This window comes from Podarcis tiliguerta (genome assembly GCF_965153285.1).
Source record: "Podarcis tiliguerta genome assembly, chromosome: 4".
Taxonomy (NCBI): Eukaryota; Metazoa; Chordata; class Lepidosauria; order Squamata; family Lacertidae; genus Podarcis; species Podarcis tiliguerta.
Window position 1 is genome coordinate 51,644,648 of NC_139537.1, and position 19,297 is coordinate 51,663,944.

A 19,297-nucleotide genomic window follows, 5' to 3' on the forward strand; every position below is an offset into this window, starting at 1 on the left:
ACCCTGCCTTTTTTGTTTCCTTCTAATTATGAGGATTTACAGCACAGTCCTAATCATGCCTACTCATTGGTAAATCCTACTAAGTTCATTGGGCCTTACTCCCACATAAGTACTTAAAATTGTGTACTTGTTTCTCAGCTTAGCAAACTAAATACTTATCTCCATAATCCAGCAAGTTAACTTGAGGTGCAATCCAGTAATTTGTGTTTAAATGTCAGGACTTGTGGCTTTACCTCATGGGATAGCAGACCCTCGCACCTTGTCAAGAACTTATGATGAAACTCAATTGATATTTCAACAGCATTCTGTCTATAGTTTGTTCTCTTAGGCATGTGGAGCAGTTCAATTCACATGAATTTTAGCCTTCTAGCCGAACTACATGTGGAAACCTGGGTGTTTGGACTGATGTCAAATTCACATCCAATTCCTTTCTGATATATACATCTGATTTAAAAGCGTGTGTGTGAAAACTATACTTATGCATTATATGTCCTTTTCTTTGATTCCTAAGAGAGGTTTTTAGTACTCTCAGTTCCTTTGATTTTAAACTATAGAATTGTAGACTTGGAAGGGACCACATGGGTCATCTAGTCCAACCCCCTGCAATTCGGGAATTTGCCCAAAAATGGGACTCAAACCCACAACCCTGAGATTAGGAGTCTCATGCTCTACCAACTGATCTATTGTTGAGGGTGATATTAGTTTGGGGAATGGGAGTTGGCTGCTGCTTAGACTACAGTAGAGGCAAGTCTTAACAGTCTCTATTAAGCTCTATTAAGTTGGGGTGGGGAAGGGTTACAGTTCTTGACAAGTTGAAAACTGCCCCACCAGAGAGAAATAATAAGGAGCTGTCATTACAAGTTAACTTCTTATGCCTCCCCATCCATTACATCAGGGCTGCTAGATGATAGAATGAGATTTACTGGTACTATAACTTCCCTTGATCTGGACACTATACTGTACTTCTGTTGATGCAGCCTAGAATAGCATTAGCTTTTTATGCTGCTGCATCACACTGTTGACTCATGTTATGCTTGTGGCCCACTAAGACACCTGGATCCTTTTCACATCTGCTGCTAGTAAGCCAGGTGTCCCCCATCTTATATTTGTGCAACTGGTTCTTCCTAAGTGCAGAACCTTACATTTGTCCCTGCTGAAATTCATTTTGTTGGTTTCGGCCCATTTCTCCAGTCTCTTGTCATTTTGAATCCTGATTCGGTCTTCGGTGGCATTAGCTATCCTCCCAGTTTGCTGTCATCTGCAAATTTGATGAGCATCCCCTCAATTCCTTCGTCCATTGCCATTCAAATAGTGTGTGTGAGGGGCATCTTGTGACTGGTTATGTGGGGTGGGGTTTCTTCCCCTCCCCCAATATTTTATTCAAGTTGGTACCCCTAGCAAGAAGTATAGTGACAGGGAGATGCAGTGAGAGGGGGCATAACATCAGTTTTGAGTTATCTAAAGGTAAAGGGATCCCTGACCATTAGGTCCAGTTGTGACCGACTCTGGGGTTGCAGTGCTTATCTCGCTTTAGTGGCCGAGGGAGCCAGCATACAGCTTCCATCTACTTGTAATCAAATCAGAATAAGTTTTCCGTATATAGCTTATGTCTCGATCTACCTGCAAACAAATTGGGATGCACGCACAATGAACAGGCCATTTGAAAGTGGCGCTCGAGATGTGGAGCAGCCCAATAAAACTCCCTATTCAGTGACCAAAGTCTGAACTATGACATTCCATTCAGATATATGTGCTTGGGCTAATAGTAGGTAGGGATAAGCATTGTGAGATCCTTGTTGGTGGCCAGACTCATGAACGTAGCCAGGATTTTTGTTTGGGGGGGGGCAGGCCTTTTGTTATGGGGGGCAGAACCTTAGCTATGTTTTCTTGTTGATTTTTATTGATGGGGGGGGCAGCTGCAACTCCCCCCTTGGCTACGCCCATTGCCAGGCAATCAGAAAAATCTTTATTTGCCTCAGCCACTAGCCATAGCAATAAAAATAAAACGAACTGAAGACAAGAGGTAAAAACTATAGAAAATATATGTTGGGGGTTACATCAATAATAAATAATAGATATTGTTCCAATTTGCCCGTCTAAAAGCATTGCAGCTTTCGCCAGACTTAAGCTTTGAACAGGTAAAGATTTTTAGGATCTCTTCTAGGTGTCTTAAGCTGACATGGAGACGCAGCGCATAGTTAACTCGCCTTGCGACCTATGTTTCGCCCTCTTTTTAGAGAGCGACTGTCGCTCAAAGGAACCCTTTTGCCAATCACAGCAGCACTTTAAGTTACAGGTAGGTAGCCGTGTTGGTCTGCCGTAGTCGAAACAAAATTTAAAAATTCCTTCCAGCAGCACCTTGGAGACCAACTAAGTTTGTTACTGGTATGAACTTTCCTGTGCATGCACACTTTAAATGAGACTTTAAATTTAAATGAGCACTTTAAATGAGAGCAAAGAGGCTTTTCCCGGACAAAAACCCTCTTGCAATCCTGCAAAGCCCCTGCCAAAAGGGAACAAGAAACAACGGGGGGGGGGGAGCAAACGAGGAAAGGAGCCGTAAGGGAGAAGCGGGGGCGGCGCTTTCCTCAGAGGTGGCGCCTTTTTCCCCCGGCTCCTCCTTCCAGAACCGTAGGAGCCTCGAGTACGCAGGCGCGAGCGCGGGAACCGGGAACCGGGGTTTGAGTTTCTGACGAACTTTCTGCCCGCGCAGTCCGGGGTGGCTCTCCCGGTCCTTCTTGCAGGTACGTGAGGAAAGAGCCAGGAGGGGGAGGGGAGACTCTTGGGTGGAAGCTGTACGGAAACGGGCAGCGGGCTCCTCTCTCCTCCTGCTTCCGAGGGAGAACCATCTGCTTCCCTCCCTCCGCCGCCCCCCGCCGGGAGTTTCTACGGAAGCAAAGGCGTTTGGCGTGTAGGGCGATAACTAGGGTCCTCCAGGTCCCTTGAGTGATGCTCACCGCCTTCCCTGCGGTATATCATAAACACGGGCGTGCATGTCAAGGTGTCTGCGCAGGTGGTGCAACGTCACGTGGCGTTATGGGTCGGGGAGGGTGCCTACACTGCAGGGGGAGGTGGATGCCATTGAGTTATGTGGTCCAGGAAGTGCTAGTGTGGAGAGAATGGGCTGAAATCAGCCCAGCCATGAGAAGGTGAGGGCAGTTCTAGCAAGGCTGCGGGTCATCAACGAGCCCTGCCGCCCGCAGCAACTGTCTATGAGACATGCACTTGCCTGCTTTCCAGGATTATAATGTATTGAGGTCAGAAGATGTTTGTGATGTGCTTTGAAGTACATCATTGGGAAAGTGCTGGCATTATTATTATTATTAATCTCCACTCTCACAGAAAGAGCTTGGATGCTTAACCCATTAGCAGTAAGGAGTGCTCTCCTTAACAAACACACACAAACTTTATGCCTTTGGAAACAAATACCTTGTTTTGCTGCTCATCAGTGAAGCTCCATGGGAAGTAGTTATTTTCTTTGTCCCACTATATTTTCTTTACTTTTCCAGCTATTATTATTATTTAAATTTCTATACCAAAGGGCATCAGAGGGCAGTTCACAATATAAAAACACAGGGATACATAACAAGCACAAGAACAAGCAAAAACAATGCCACCCACCCACCCCACCTCCAGTCTAAAAGGCCAATGTTTGTTCAATTAGCCAAAGGCCTGGGCAAAGAGGAATGATTTTGCCCAGCACCTAAAGGTATGTAACAGGCACCAGGTGAGCCTCCCTGGGGAGAGCAACTGCCTTAATAGTATATATACATATGGGAAGGAAAGAACAGGAGTGACAATCCATGTCTATAACCACTGTATTTTTAAAATGCATCTTGTGCAACGTGCTACAATAACTTACAACTGAATTAAACAATATAAGATAAGATAATATATTACTACTATGAAAAATTGTATTCCCGTGCCTGTGAAAACTGCTCAGTTCATTATCACATGGAACAGTGCATCACTTTTGAGTTTCATTGCTCTGGAAGTCAAAATGTCTGTGTTTGCTTTGAAAAGGATGAAAGTATTCACTTGTGAAATTGCATGGCACAATAAAGAGCCAGTGTACAGCTTAGACTTTCAACATGGCACTGATGGAAAAATCAATAGATTGGCTTCTGCTGGAGTGGACACTGCTGTTCGTGTGAGTCACAAACATTAATCTATGGGATACTGCTAAATCTATATTTGTACAAATGTAACAAGAGAGAAACATTTATGTTTGTAGGGGGCAAGAGCAGAGTAACTCTCCTTATTTCTGTAAACAAATCTTGATCTACATCTCCTGGCTACAACACAGAGACAGGGCTAATGCTACAATTGTTTTAACTGTTTAATTTTTTAACATTTGTGTGGGACTTTTGTTGTTGTTTGTTTTAATTGAGGGAGAGGAGAGGAGAACTCCAGCTGAACACTGGTTACGGCTCATCAGTGAGCCTAAGTAGTAGCCATGAAGGAAGCCACACTTTGCTACCTCCATTGCATCCTTATTGTGCTGTCCGGCAAAGCTTTTTGAGTAACTAAATTGACTAATTAATTGCTTGTAAGCCGCTCTGAGCCCGGCCTTGGCTGGGGAGGGTGGGGTATAAATAAAAATTATTATTATTATTATTATTAATTAAATAATCTATGGCCTTTTAAATGGGGGGGGGAGTATTGTTTTTGTTTGTCATTACGGTATATATTTTTGTGTTTTTATATTGTAAACTGTCCTGTAATCTTTGGATGACGGGTGGTATAGAAAAGGAATGAATGAATGAAAAATAAATATTATAAAGTTTCTTTGTAGTATGTTGTGTTTAATTTTACAGGTATGAAAATAATTGTAGCTAAATTATGTGAGATCACTATAAATGTGTCAATGGATATTATATATGAGGTTCGGGTTTGAAAGAGGACTGTTTGTATTATAAAATGAGTTGTCAAAAGTTAAGTATCTTTTTAGTTATCTTGACATTTATGTTCTCTTTTATGATGAGTATGTATGTCTCTCAAAAATCAGTGAAATTCATGTTCATGAAATTTCATGAGGTTTTGGGATATGCTTGTTTACTGTCTCTGACTATAATATTTCATAACTAGATATGGAAAGTAGAAAAGGGACCAGATGGGAAAGCAATTGTGGAATTCTTGTCCAATTTAGCTCGCCATACCAAAGCTGTGAATGTTGTGCGTTTTGCTCCCAATGGTGAGATTCTAGCATCTGGTGGAGATGGTATGTATTAAATCAATACTGAACTCTTCCCATTTAATTGATTATTTTGTAATTTGTAATAATATAATGTATCTAATTTAATACTATATATTCCGTTACAAAGGACCACATACAATAGCACCTCAGATAACCAATTAATACAAAATTAGATGGATAAGTGGATATTCTGAACCCTAGATATTTTTTAAAAAGAAAAATACTGTTTTCATTAACAGAACAAATGTACTGAATCATATAGACAGAATGGATATTACAGTAATACAAATTATATCCTTTACATTGTTGAAATTTTTAAAAGTCTTATTACATTTGTATCCTACCTTTCTTCCAAGGAGCTCAAGCTGGTGTTCATAGTTCTCTCCCCATTTTATCCTCACAACTACCCTGTGAAGTAGGTCAGGCTAAGATACGATGACTGACTCAAGGGGGTTTGAACCCTGGTCTCCCAGATCCTCGTTCAACAATACAACACTACACGCACCAATAAACTAAAGTAATATTCACAACCTCCTCTTAAACATTCTTGCATGTTTTTGATCTGTTCCAGTATAGCTCGAAAAAAATCTTGCTCAGTTTTTTAATGACTTTCATCAGATTTTAGACTGTCCACATTATTTATAACCTCTTTGACAATGTTGTGCATAGTTTTTCCAAAAATATAATCATCTATCATGTAAAATGTTTTGAAGACTGGGCAGGTGAAACACAGTGATTATTACACTGAAATCCTCAAAACTATTTCACTGAAATGAAAAAAAAATCAATAATAAGTTGACTCACTCGTGTGAAATGGCAGTTTACCCAATCTTAGACCAAACACCTTGTCCAGAAGCACAAAAATATTTGGCTATAATTTTTTTTTAGCTCTGCTGCTTGGGGTAAAAATGTCCTTATGATTTTGTACATTTTCAGATGTTTTAAAATGTTTTGAATACATTTTTTAAAATTTAATAACCTTGTTCTACCACTTTGATGCTTGCCACCTTAGGCTTCTTTGGGAGGACAGGTAGGGTGAAGACCTGATAATTAATTAATTAATTAATTAACACAAAAACAAATGTTTTGTATATTGTCCAGTGAAATCCAAGCATATCTACTCAGAAGTAACCCCTGTTGTGTTCATTGGAGCTTACTCCCAGGTTTGTAGCCTAATCACGGCTACTAGTGTGTAGTATATAATACTGCACTGTCGTGATAAAATGACGGGGAGAATGAAGTTGTGAAAAATGTTCTCATTGAGATTAATTTTCACAGATGCTGCGATTTTGTTGTGGAAGTTGAATGATAACAAAGAGCAAGAGCCAACAGTATTTCAGGATGGCGATGATGATAACCAACTAAACAAGGAGAACTGGACAGTAATTAAAACTTTAAGGTAAGATTTGTTGCTTTTGGTTAAGTTTCACTGAGTGATCTATTCAGTTTTAATAGCAGCTGCTGGCAGTATCACACTTCATTTTTTAAAAAATAGTTTATTATAGCTGCAACCTTTAATTTTTAGGAGTTATAGCTTTGTGGTTTATCTTCAGGACTTTCTAGATTCCAAGAAGTAAGGCAAAAGTAAAAAATACATGGAGTCAGCATACTTGTATCTTATATAGTTTTTTCTTTTCTGTGTTTCTAATTCATAACTGTTTGGTAAGTTTATGGAAAATGAATGAATGAAAGAGATAGCTAGATAGATGATAGAGATGTATTAAGATTACCAGTTTCTGTATCTGTTTCTTCACTTCTGCTTGCTCTTCTGCTCCTCCCTCTGTTTCTCACACACTGAGGGTTGGTGGACCCTCCTGAACAGAGTTTGGTGTTGTGAAGTGCAATGCTGGGAGAAGATGGGAAATGGGACATGCATCATTTTATGTCACCCTCCTTGCAATATGGGGGTAAAAGAAAAGTGAGTGTATGTTGCCCATAACTTCGTTGCCCTCTGTGTCTGTGCTTAATTCCAGAGGTCATTTGGAAGATGTGTATGATATTTGCTGGACCCCTGATGGAAACTTCATGGCATCTGCATCAGTTGACAACACAGCTATAATGTGGGATGTCAGTAAAGGTAATTGCTATGATTTTGTTTTTATGTAAACCTATCCTTTCTTCTCGAGTTTTTCCCAGAGTTTTAGACTTTAGGACTGCTGTACCTGGGACGCGGGTGGCACTGTGGTCTAAACCACAGAGCCTAGGGCTTGCCGATCAGAAGGTCGGCGGTTCGAATCCCCACGACGGGGTGAGCTCCCGTTGCTCAGTCCCTGCTCCTGCCAACCTAGCAGTTCGAAAGCACGTCAAAGTGCAAGTAGATAAATAGGTACTGCTCCGGCAGGAAGGTAAGCTGCCTTTCCGTATGCTGCTCTGGTTCGCCAGAAGCGGCTTCGTCATGCTGGCCACATGACCCGGAAGCTGTACGCTGGCTCTGTTGGCCAGTAAAGCGAGATGAGCGCTGCAACCCCAGAGTCATTCACGACTGGACCTAACAGTCAGGGGTCCCTTTACCTTTACCTGGGAAATATGCTCTGAAAATCTTGGCAAACTGCTATTAACATTCCTGTCCGGTATGAAAATAATGGTTTGATTCATTATTAAGGTAATCCAGCGCTATTGTATTCTCTGTGGCCTTCAACAGGTCTATGGTCTCACACTACTTTAGGGTTGTCTACTTGAAGGTTGGCTTTTAGGATAAGCACAATAAAGATTAAGCATGTTGATAAATAATGACCATGGTAGTTGTCTACTGGATAGAAAATAATGCTGTTTTTGTAAAACTGTGGGGTTCAAACAGATTTGTAGGTGGAATGCCTTGTTAGGAGGCAGGAATACGGCCTATTAAAAGTCTTTTAAAATTAGATCAGTGTCTATTCTGATTTGTGGGTGTGTCAGTTTTCCAAGCAAACAATATTTCAGAGGTAGCCATAATTTTGAGTTTCTACTTCATTTGGGCTCATGGAAGCTCCTCCATGTAAAACAATGGTTTAGCATTGTGTAGAAGCCACACCAAAGAGAATGATAGATCCAAATTATTTCTGCATTAGTTATCATATGACATCTCATTTAAAAAGCAATTCACTGTTAATATTACTTCCAGGGCAAAAGGTTTCTATTTTTAATGAACACAAAAGTTACGTTCAAGGAGTAACCTGGGACCCTGCAGGACAGTATATTGCAACTCTTAGTTGTGATAGGTAAGTCATTAATGCTGGGGAAGAGAAATTTCCATTGATGTCTTTTACTTTTTATATTTTGTTTCCTATAGTGTTTAGAATAGTTCATTATTTAAATGCTAGCTTTCCTGAATGGAATGCATTTGGTTGCTTTAAAATGCCTATTTCCCTTAGTCCTGTAGGATCGCCTTGTTTCCACTGTTGTGAATAAGACCAGTGCTATAGTGTCTTCTACTCGCTACCCTTTAACATATATATATATATATATATATATATATATATATATATATATATATATAGAAACATACCTTCTCAAAAAGCCAGGAAATATATCATTAGGGGGCAGGTGCTATAATAATCATACAGAACATAAAAGAAGGTGGGTGTTTTGTTTGTAATTAACCGCTTTCCTTTTTATGTAGAGTTTTGAGAGTATATAATACGCAGACTAAGAGAGTGGCATTTAACGTTACCAAAATGCCGTCGGGCAGAGGATCTGAAGGAGAGGTCAGAATTTTTTGTTTTTTAAAAAAACTGATGTTTCAAAACATAATTCTTGGTGGGTTGAGGGAATTTTCTCTCTGGTTACACGTCTAAAGAAGTTATTATTTTTATTTTATTACTTCCTAAAATTTATATGCCACTTGATTGCAGAAAACCTCAAAGTGGTTTACAACCTGTAAAGAAGTTATTGGTATAAATATTATCTTATCACTGGAAATACAAATAGCAGAGCAACAGGGTAAATTCTGTCTGTCTGTTCTTCATTCTGTTTTCTTCAACCTTCTCTCCCCCTGCAAACTGGAAAGGGAGAGGAAGTGAGAAGGCAAACATTGATCCTATTCCCCTTATATGCAGCAAATATGAACTATTTCTGTTGCACTTCCTTTCTTATTCTGACCCATCCAACTATTGCTCCCTCATTCCTCCCCACCCTGAAGCATTACTCAAAGGAAGGTGCAGAACAGGTATTTTTTAATGAAGGAAAATCTATGGTACATCTTTCATTCAGGGTTGCTTCAAACCTAAAGAGAGAGAGAATATCAATATACAGTCGTACCTCGGGTTAAGTACTTAATTTGTTCCGGAGGTCCGTTCTTAACCTGAAACTGTTCTTAACCTGAAGCACCACTTTAGCTAATGGGGCCTCCTGCTGCTGCCGTGCCGCCGGAGCACGATTTCTGTTCTCATCCTGAAGCAAAGTTCTTAACCTGAAGCACTATTTCTGGGTTAGCGGAGTCTGTAACCTGAAGCGTCTGTAACCCGAAGTGTATGTAACCCGAGGTACCACTGTACTTGTACCATGAAAAGCCTTTTGCACCAACACTTCTCACATTGTGGTAAACCGCTTTCTACACAAGGATAGCTTCATGTTGGAAAACTGCAATGTGTGAAGCAGCGTTTACTAATAAATGAATCTAGATCAGGATTACGTAAATGTAAGGCCTAGTTAGTTTTCTATGGCTATGCAAATAAAGTGGACTTCATTTTCACCATTATAGTTCCAAGGCACATGGGAGTATTTCTAGAATCACAATCCCTTGAACTCTGTGAAGTGGTTCAGTGTGACTGTTGGATACATCTGTAAGAACTGAATGGATGTACAGTGGAACCTCGGTTTTCAAACATAATCTGTTCCAGAAAACCGTTCAACTTCTGAAACATTCGAAAACCAAGGATCAAAGGGCTATTGGCAAATTCCAGTGAGAAAAATGAGAAACACACCTCAGAAGGTGTTCAACTTCCAAGGCGCATTCAAAAACAGAAGTATTCACTTCCGGGTTTTCGGTGTTTGGCTGCTGAAATGTTTGGCAGCCAAGACATTCAAAAACTGAGGTTCCACTGTATCTAAAGGAAATAGGGAGACTAGTCCTTAGCTGTAGAGTGCTCTAGCCTTTCCATTAAAAGGACACACAGAATGGATGCATGTTCTTAGTTGTACAGTAACTGGGAGTAAGTAGCTGTTGTCAAATTTAATTGTTGTCAAATTCTTCAGGTAAAAAGCTATCGAATGTTTCATGATGACAGCATGAAGTCCTTCTTTCGGAGGCTTACTTTTACACCTGATGGCTCTCTGCTTCTTGTTCCTGGTAAGTGCAGATATTTCATTTCCTTCATCCAGCCCTGCAGCAAAGAATGGCGTGTGGTGTTTTCAGCATTTGGTGAAAAACCGCTCGTGTCTATTAGAATTTATTACCAAACACATGCTTTCTCTCTCCTCCAGGAATTTTGTAATATTTCCATTACGGTATAAATAAAATAATAATAAATAAAGATGATGGCCAGCATTAGTCACACTTCGAATAGATCAGTTGAAATCAATGGATTTAAATCGAATACCCCTATAAAATTAATAAACCAAAAATGGTGGCAAGCTTTTCAACCCAATAAAATATTTCTGCCTTGAAAACACTAGGAATGAACTAAAAGAAAAGTAATTCAGTATGTGCAGCTGCATGTTTCCCCTTCTTTCTTCATGTATCCATATTACAATCTGTCATATGTTTGTACCAGTGCCACATTTCCCTACTCTTTAAGTCTCCATTCACCGCTTGCCGCACAGGAGATCCTATCCCATTTGAATCATGTTGGGAAAACCAATATAATTACCCTTCTGACATTGTTTTTTTGTTTTTTGGTCTTTCCGTTGTACATGTAAAACCAAAACACTTTAAATTAAATCATTGGCGCAAAAAGCTAGTCTTTTTTATTTTAAGTGAGCCAAGGAGATCAAATCTCAGTAGTGTTTCTCATTAAAGCTTTTCTGGCAAAATATATCTGCATCCACATTGCTTGCATTCATTCCCTCACAGAGTCGATCACCAAATTAACACTGTGATTCTATACCCACTTACCTTGGAGTAAGCCCAGTTAAACTTAATGGGACTTACTTCCAAGCAGACATAGACAGAATTACACTGTAAGTTACTGCACTTGCAGCCTGATGCTAAATATGTTTGGTGCTGTTTTGACTGCCATACCAGAAGAGAAAACTTTCTTCAGTTCAAAACCTGAGACTGAGTAAATGGCTCGTTCTGCCATTTCTTCCTCCTAAATCAGGCATCCCCAAACTTGGCCCTCCAACTGTTTTGGGACTACAATTCCCACCATCCCTGAGCACTGGTCCTGTTAGCTAGGGATAATGAGAGTTGTGGTCCAAAAACAGCTGGGGGGGGGGGCGAGTTTGGGGGTGCCTGCCCTAATTGATGTGTCTTACCAATAGGAAAAGAGTAATAGAGCTATTTTGATATTGAGCTGCTTTTTATTATGTATCTGTTATGAAGCTGATATCAATTATCTTTGATAGGACGACGCTATAGATAACAATGTAGTGGTGTATTTGTATTTATTATGCCTTTGTTATGAAACACTTGAGTTTAATGTTTACAGAAATCTAGTATAAAATGAAAGTGACTATTTGTTAAGAAGCAAGTCTCAGTGCAGCTTTCAATATTTGCATTCCTTTTCCCAGTTTATGCACCATTTCTAACATTTCAAAACAAGCTGCTTGTATTTTTTCAAACATTTTGGCAAGATTGCCCTCTATAAGATGACAGTTTCATTTGACTTGAGGCATTCCTAGTTTTGCAGTATTGTGATGAGAGTACCATGTCCAAAATTAGGCAGTGCCCCCTTGATGATGCCAATACAAATAACACTCTAAAATCAGCCTCATTAGTGACCCACATTTAACTAACAAAGCCCACATATTTAATACTGTTTGCATACAAGTCTGTTTGCAAGTTTGCACTGTCCTGTTACTGATTTTGCATTAGAAATGTAGGCTGTAAGCAGAAGATGAATAGTGCAAAATGTACACTGTACTCCCAAGAAAAATTGGGAGATCATGTAAATTTGTAGCCAAAGTAAAAAATGCAAATTGATTACAAGTTGATGATATGCAACACACATTTGGCATTAATACTGAGCCCCTAAGTGCATTCCTGTAGGTTGAAGTCACATTGTGAGTTGTTGGAAATCTTAGTAACAATAGGAGGGACCCTAAAGTTTGGTTTATGTTAGTGTTTGGGGATTTTTTGGTTAAGTAATAGCCTTAAAGATTATGTGCAAAACTAACATGATGGCACTACTTTAACTTTCTCAGCAGGCTGTGTGGAATCAGGAGAAAATGTAACAAACACTACTTACGTTTTTTCCAGAAAAAATCTGAAAAGGTACGGTCTTACTGGATGTACTTTCATTCATATTTTAAATTCATATGGCAAATGCCATTTCCTTAAAAAAATCCTCTACTGCTTCTTATTAGGCCTATAGCTCATTTACCTTGTCCCGGAAAGGCAACCTTAGCCGTTCGTTGCTGCCCAGTCTACTTTGAACTCAGGTCTGCACTTAACAAAGGTATTGTAAATCCTTTCGAGAATATATTGTAGATATTTTGAAGTATATTAAATCTAGCTGTGTTAAAGGGTATACTGTTCAACATCTTAGCTTTCTAATGGTTATTTGGGGTTGCATTGCTTCACAAATGCTGTTTGCTTATTAAGGATTCAATTTATTTTTTTACATGCTGTTAGAATATTTTTGTACAGGGTAAAAACATTTTAGTATTTGCTAACAGGTAAATGTCCTAATAAAAGATACCAGGTTCCTCAGACTGAATTGCACGAGGATAGAATCTTTGCATCCTTTCCATATCACTGCAACATAATGTTTTCTTAACAGTGCCTTGGTTGCAAATAAAACCTTAAGAGCTAGAAATGTTATTCACTTCTAGCAGTTGTTTCAACTTTCAGAAAATGAGAGGGAAAATGTTGAACAATTACTTTTCCAAAAGTATGCATAAGAGCAGCTAGGGGCCAGATCTTTTCTCCCAACCCATGTGCTCCATTCTGAAAGTGCAAGGAACATGCATCCTTTAAATGCGTATTTATTAGAGATGTGTAGCATTCATTTGGGAATGTGTTAGACATATTCTTACGTATGTGCTGAACGCATTGTTAAAAAGCAACATTCTTATTTTTCATTTCTACAGTAGAATTCAAGAGCGAGGTCCTCGAAGTCTTTTATCAGGGGTCAGCAAACCTTTTCAGCAGGGGGCCAGTCCACTGTCCCTCAGACCTTATGGGGGGCGAGACTATATTTGGGGGGGCGGGGAATGAACAAATTCCTATGCCCCACAAACAACCCAGAGATGCATTTTAAATAAAAGGACACATTCTACTCATGTAAAAACACACTGATTCCCAGACCGTCTGCGGACTGGATTTAGAAGGCGATTGGGCTGGATCCGGCCCCCGGGCCTTAGTTTGCCTACCCATGTCTTTCATCATCCTGAATTGCAGGAGAGGATATGGTTGTGGAAGGCTGAGGGTCTGAAATGGCAAATGGTATTTAATTTGAAACTCTCTTCACATTTTAGAAGAAGCTTCCAAGAAGACTGGTCTGATAAATCTACCCTATCGGATGGTTTTTGCAGTTGCTTCAGAAGATTCTGTGCTCTTCTATGACACAGAGCAATCCTTTCCTTTTGGTTATGTGTCTAATATACATTACCATACTATTAGTGACATTTCGTGGTAGGTAATTTGTTTGTTTATTGGATTTATAAGCTGCCTTTCTGCCAAGACACCCAAGGCAATATACAATTTAAAAACTAAAACACACAAAAAATGAAGACTGAGAGTTGATGGCATATGTGCTTCCTGGCCTGCAGTCCCTGGCCTTTCTGCCTTCCTTCAGAGCATGCAGGACACTAGTGATTGCTTGTCACAACTGACTTGAGTATTTTTGATATACTGACCAAGACCACATATTTTTTAATCTTAGCTTCCATTCTCAGCACCATCAAGCACCTTGTAAATATTTTTCTTCTAGAGGAGCAACAAATATGGAGTCTTGTCAGAGCATTGATTTAACTTTAGTAAGGCAGAATGCTACTGTAAAACAGAAAATATTACTTTTTCACACATCTGAACTTTCCTGTGTATAGAAAGTCATGTCGTTATGGAACTATGGTGAACTTAATTTTAAATGTTACTGCAAGCCTTCTATTTCTCATCATTCTGGGCATGGTCACTAAAATAACTTTCGGCACTGTACGGAAATTGTTCCTTTGTTCAGCAGTAGCGTGGCCCATCTAAACTTTAACAACAGGAAATTGTTTCCTTTCCATATAGGTAATTGTTTCCTTTCATACAAACCCAGGACTTCAGACTGCTTGTAGCATTTGGGGATTTGTCATTTATGGCATGGGCCTTGGCGACAATAACCTCTGTGATTACCCGAAGCTCCAAAATGTCTCATTGTCATAACCAAAATTGCTATGGCTGAGATCAGTGAACTCTGGCTCCAGCTCACACACTCCATTTATATTCACATACTTGTTTTTCTTTTATCTGCCAGATTTATATGGCTAATCCATAACGTAAGTTCTCTAGGCAGTTCACAAAACAAATGCAACATTTAAAATACCATGCAAAATAATCACGATACAAATAAAACAACTGAAAACAAAAAACAATTAAAATGCAGGTGTCAAAACTAAGGAGTGGACCATAAGACTTAGGACAGTGGTTCTCAATTTGAAAGTCTTCATCTGTCCCTGAAAAGGCCTCAAAGAGGGTGCTGGGCAAACCCCCACTGTAAGGCTGTTCCATAACAGCGGTACCACTTCCCAAAAGGCTCTGTTAGTTGCCCATCCCATGTTGTTGGTGGGGGCAGCCAGAGCAGGGCCTCTGAAGAAGTTATTTCCACAAAGTCAAATGTAAGTCATTTACATTACATTTATGTTCATATTTCCATTACTGAAATGCAACTGAGGCACTTAAACTTCTTTTTAATTCCATAAACAAACGCCAGGTCTAGTGATGGATCCTTTCTTGCTATTTCTTCTACGGATGGATATTGTTCTTTTGTGACTTTTGAAGAAGATGAGCTTGGAATACCACTGAAAGAGAAGCCAGCTGTAAGTGCCGGGACCCCCAGCACAGCTGAGAAAAAAATGAAAAAGGGCCAGTCTTCTAGTGTTATCTCCCCAGTTCCAAAACCAGTGGATGGCACTCCTCCTAATAAGACCATGGATCCAAGCAGTCCAGCTGTGCAATGCAAGACTCCGATAAACAGCAAAGAGTTGCCCTCAACACCTATTGCTGTTAGAAAGCCCCCAGTGCCCTCTTTGGAAGAGAAGAAACCTATGCAGCCATCAAGCTCAAAAGCAAACCAGCCCAGGAGGGTTACCCTTAATACCTTACAAGCATGGAGCAAGGCACCAAGGTGAGCTTAATGCAACCAGGCTCTTCTGGTAGGTATGAAACAGCCTTACAAAGGAAATTCTGGCAGATGCCAGGAAGCATTGCCTGATCCTCAATGAAGCTTCTGTTCAGACTTCATTATATTTGTAGTACCATCTATGTACATGGTGCTTTATAAAGAACAGGTATGAGAGGTCCCTATCCCAGGAGTCTTACATTCTTAAACAGACACAGGGAAATGTCAAAGGAAGAAATGCAGAGATGGGTAAGCAGATTTAAGTGTAGAATCTCTAACAGGACTGAGCTCTAGCCATGGAGTCAAGGGAAGGGAGGGTTGGAAGGAGCCAGAGAAAAACAGATAGAGACATAGCATGAGGAATGTGGGAGTCTGGAAAACTCTGCATGTGTGTAAGGGTGTCGATGTCAAGCATTCTCAGTTTTTAAATATTTAATTGCTTTTAGGAGAGTTGCCTTAATCCCTCTAAATGCAGACACTCAAGACTCATCGCCTTCCGATCCCATCTCTACAACTGCTTCCACGGAAACTGTTCAACATGGTAAAATATCTTACATCTGATAGCTTTTCAAAAAGTGTCTAATGAGTGTTGCTTTAACTGTATTTGCCTCCACAATTCATGATTGCACTGGGGGTTGGCATGGGCGGCACAGTAAATGTACCCTGCCCATTTTCATAAATTGGGGAGAATGTGTGATATTACTGTGAAACGGCAATGTTTGCCTGCTTGCGCAGCAGAAATCCACGTGCACAACGGGACTTCGTGTTTCTCTTCTCCCCGCTTCACATCCCCCAAAACCTGCACCAGGTGTCCCCCAAACACTCCGGATAGGAAGGAGAAGCAACATAGTGCAAGTGGGCACCAAACATACGCTATGTTGAATCTTACCCACTGTCTTGTTTTCCCAGTAGTTTTAACCTTCTTAAAACCAGAAACCTAAAAATCATGATTTTCTTAATTATTTCAGAGAGGCCATCACCACCTGAAGACCCTTTGCAAAATCCACCACCTCCTAAGCGTCTTAAATCTGATGAAACTTCCATCTCTGAATTAACTGAAAATGAAAATAAAATGTAAAGCCACTACTAAAGTGCTGAACTTCAATGAATGCCTTGCCTGCAGAAAGCAAGAGTTGTCCAAAGAATACTTGCAAAATCCACATCATGTGAAATGGACTCCAAGCATTCTAAGCAAAAAGTTGACTGTGCAGTAGGCTCTTTAGAGTCTGCAGGTGTGGAAATCTCACCTGGTTGCAAATGTGTATTATTTCAGTAGTCCTTTACGCACTAAGTTGTCCTGGAAGTCTGTATCTGGCAGACAAAGGCTGCTTGAAATAAAGGGTGTCTGCTTCACAAACTAACTTGCTCCATGCAGCCCTTCAGAATTTTGTGAAACTAATGCATTCTGCCTTCATTCATTCCTTCATTCATGTTATGTTATGTTATCTTCCTGTACCAATTAAATGCAAAATTAGAAAATACAAGCTTTTTCAGCTACGTGCAAATGACAAGGTGCCAGAGTTTTAGGGCAAGTCTTCAATGGGCAGTTATATAAACTGGTTTGAAAACAAAGTTCAGAATCTAAAACTGCTACTTTTCTCTACATAAAACGCAGGCAAAGTTAATTTAAAAGTCTCATGGGGTTTTAATATGTCATGCAAATATTACAGATAGTTATACTTCCTTTCTACTTAAGAGTGCTTAAAAAAACATGAAAGAGGTTCCAATAATAAAAATACGTGAAAGGTTTTTGTCGTTTGTGAGTGCTTTTATGCTTGCTAAGAATAGCAATATGATGCAGTGATTGGAATAAAAAGTTGAACATATTAACTTTCCTGTCCATGTTTTCTCTGGAATTTTGTTTCATTCATTCCTAGTCAGAGTGAGAAATCATACATGGGGGGACGGGATATATTTAGTTTCATTTAAGTATCCTAATGGAAATGTTTGCAATAGATGCAAACGTAGTCTGCAGCAGTCTGAAGTAGATGGTTAGACTAACTTTAAAAAATTAAGGGTGATAGACTATTTTTGTTCTTGCAAACTGAGCAAATTCTTAAACTACTGCTGTGGTGAAATGCTGTACATGTTTATGTGGAAGGAAATCATGCAAGCTTAAAGCAACTTGTTTTCATGTAAATCTGTATATGGCTTCAGCCTGAGTCCTGTTTCACATGAACACTAAGGTTCACTCAAGCTACATGTACAGTCATACCTCGAAAGTCGAACGCCTTGCGAGTTGAACATTTTGGCTCCCAAACGCCGCAAACCCGAAAGTGAGTGTTCCAGTTTTCAAACGTTCTTTGGAACCCGAATATCCAACGTGGCTTCTGATTGGCTGCAGGAGCTTCCTGCAGCCAATCGGAAGCTGTGCCTTGGTTTCCGAATGTTTTGGAAGTCGAACGGACTTCCGGAATGGATTCCATTTGACTTCCAAGGTACACTGGTTGAATCTCAATGACAGATGTTGTGATATGGCAATTCCTTTCTACAAGGCATCATAACTCCCCCTGCCCCCCACATTCCACTACAATCTCAAGAGGCATAAAATAAAACTACAAGGATGTACCTATCACATACAAAGAGGCTCTTATGCAGCTGCTGCAGCTGCTACATATATTCAGTTTCCAACAACTTCCACTATGCTTGATTGGCTGTAATATTGTAACAAGTTTTCATATACAGTATTAAATGCATGAGGTAAGCTGGAGAGAGAGAGATTATTTAGAGTACATCCAGAATCAATCAAGTTAGACTTAATGAAAACATGCAGGAATGCAATTAAAATCATATATGTAGTTAACATAAATACACTTATTGCACAGATAGTAAACTCTAATATCAATATGGAATAATGATTTCTTGTAGTTCAAAGCTTGAGAATAAGGAACGGATTTATGAGTCACTCTCCTTTTTGCTTAAATATACTGACCATAGCTGTCCAACAGATAATACTTAGGGAGTTTGAAAATTACTAATGGGACAGTATTCAGTGTCCTGTCTATCGATTATATTACACAGGGAGTGCCCTAATTGTCCCATATGACTTAAGGACATGGTTGGCATGTGAGTGGGATATGATAGTGCAAAATGGGGAGGTGAATAAGGTCTCAAATATATGGTCCTGTGGTGATTAATATTTTTTTTTTAAAAAAAGAATCTTTATCTAACTTAGTGTGATCCTGTTGCTACCTGAAGAGTCCTAGGATGTGGCATGCAAGCCACTTGTGATGAGGGAGCGCATGGGGATGTAGGTCTCCCTCCTACACCTGTGGACCACCATGCCTGTTCTGCCAGTGGGGTTTCACCAATGATACAGGTGAAACCTGGGCCTGTTCAGGATATGCATGGATCTATCAGAACCAAGGGACGCGGGTGGTGCTGTGGGTTAAACCACAGAGCCTAGGACTTGCCAATCAGAAGGTCAGCGGTTCAAATCCCCTCAACGGGGTGAGCTCCCATTGTGCGGTCCCTGCTCCTGCCAACCTAGCAGTCCGAAAGCACATCAAAGTGCAAGTAGATAAATAAGGTAAGGTAAACTGCGTTTCCATGCGCTGCTCTGGTTCGCCAGAAGTGGCTTAGTCATGCTGGCCACATGACCCGGAAACTGTACGCCGGCTCCCTCAGCCAATAAAGTGAGATGAGTGCCGCAACCCCAGAGTCGGTCACGACTGGACCTATGGTCAGGGGTCCCTTT

At 40.1% G+C, this 19,297-nt stretch overlaps 1 protein-coding gene across 2 annotated transcripts; it reads left to right on the forward strand.

Annotated features, from left to right (window-relative positions):
• The first annotated feature begins 2,632 nt into the window (after nt 1-2,632).
• On the forward strand, nt 2,633-17,425 carry CHAF1B (chromatin assembly factor 1 subunit B). Of its 2 annotated transcripts, none has more exons than XM_083438694.1 (14): nt 2,633-2,744; nt 4,024-4,150; nt 5,089-5,221; nt 6,476-6,596; nt 7,171-7,274; nt 8,298-8,394; nt 8,796-8,880; nt 10,370-10,463; nt 12,479-12,548; nt 12,641-12,732; nt 13,754-13,910; nt 15,193-15,606; nt 16,047-16,141; nt 16,569-17,425. In XM_083438694.1, exons 2-14 carry the CDS (start codon nt 4,025-4,027, stop codon nt 16,676-16,678), a joined length of 1,698 nt encoding a protein of 565 aa, XP_083294820.1. In that variant the 5' UTR covers nt 2,633-2,744; nt 4,024; the 3' UTR covers nt 16,679-17,425. The 2 variants fall into 2 exon arrangements, with proteins under 2 accessions (XP_083294820.1, XP_083294821.1); XM_083438695.1 differs by lacking the exon at nt 2,633-2,744 and adding an exon at nt 3,590-3,709.
• The last annotated feature ends 1,872 nt before the right edge of the window (nt 17,426-19,297 follow it).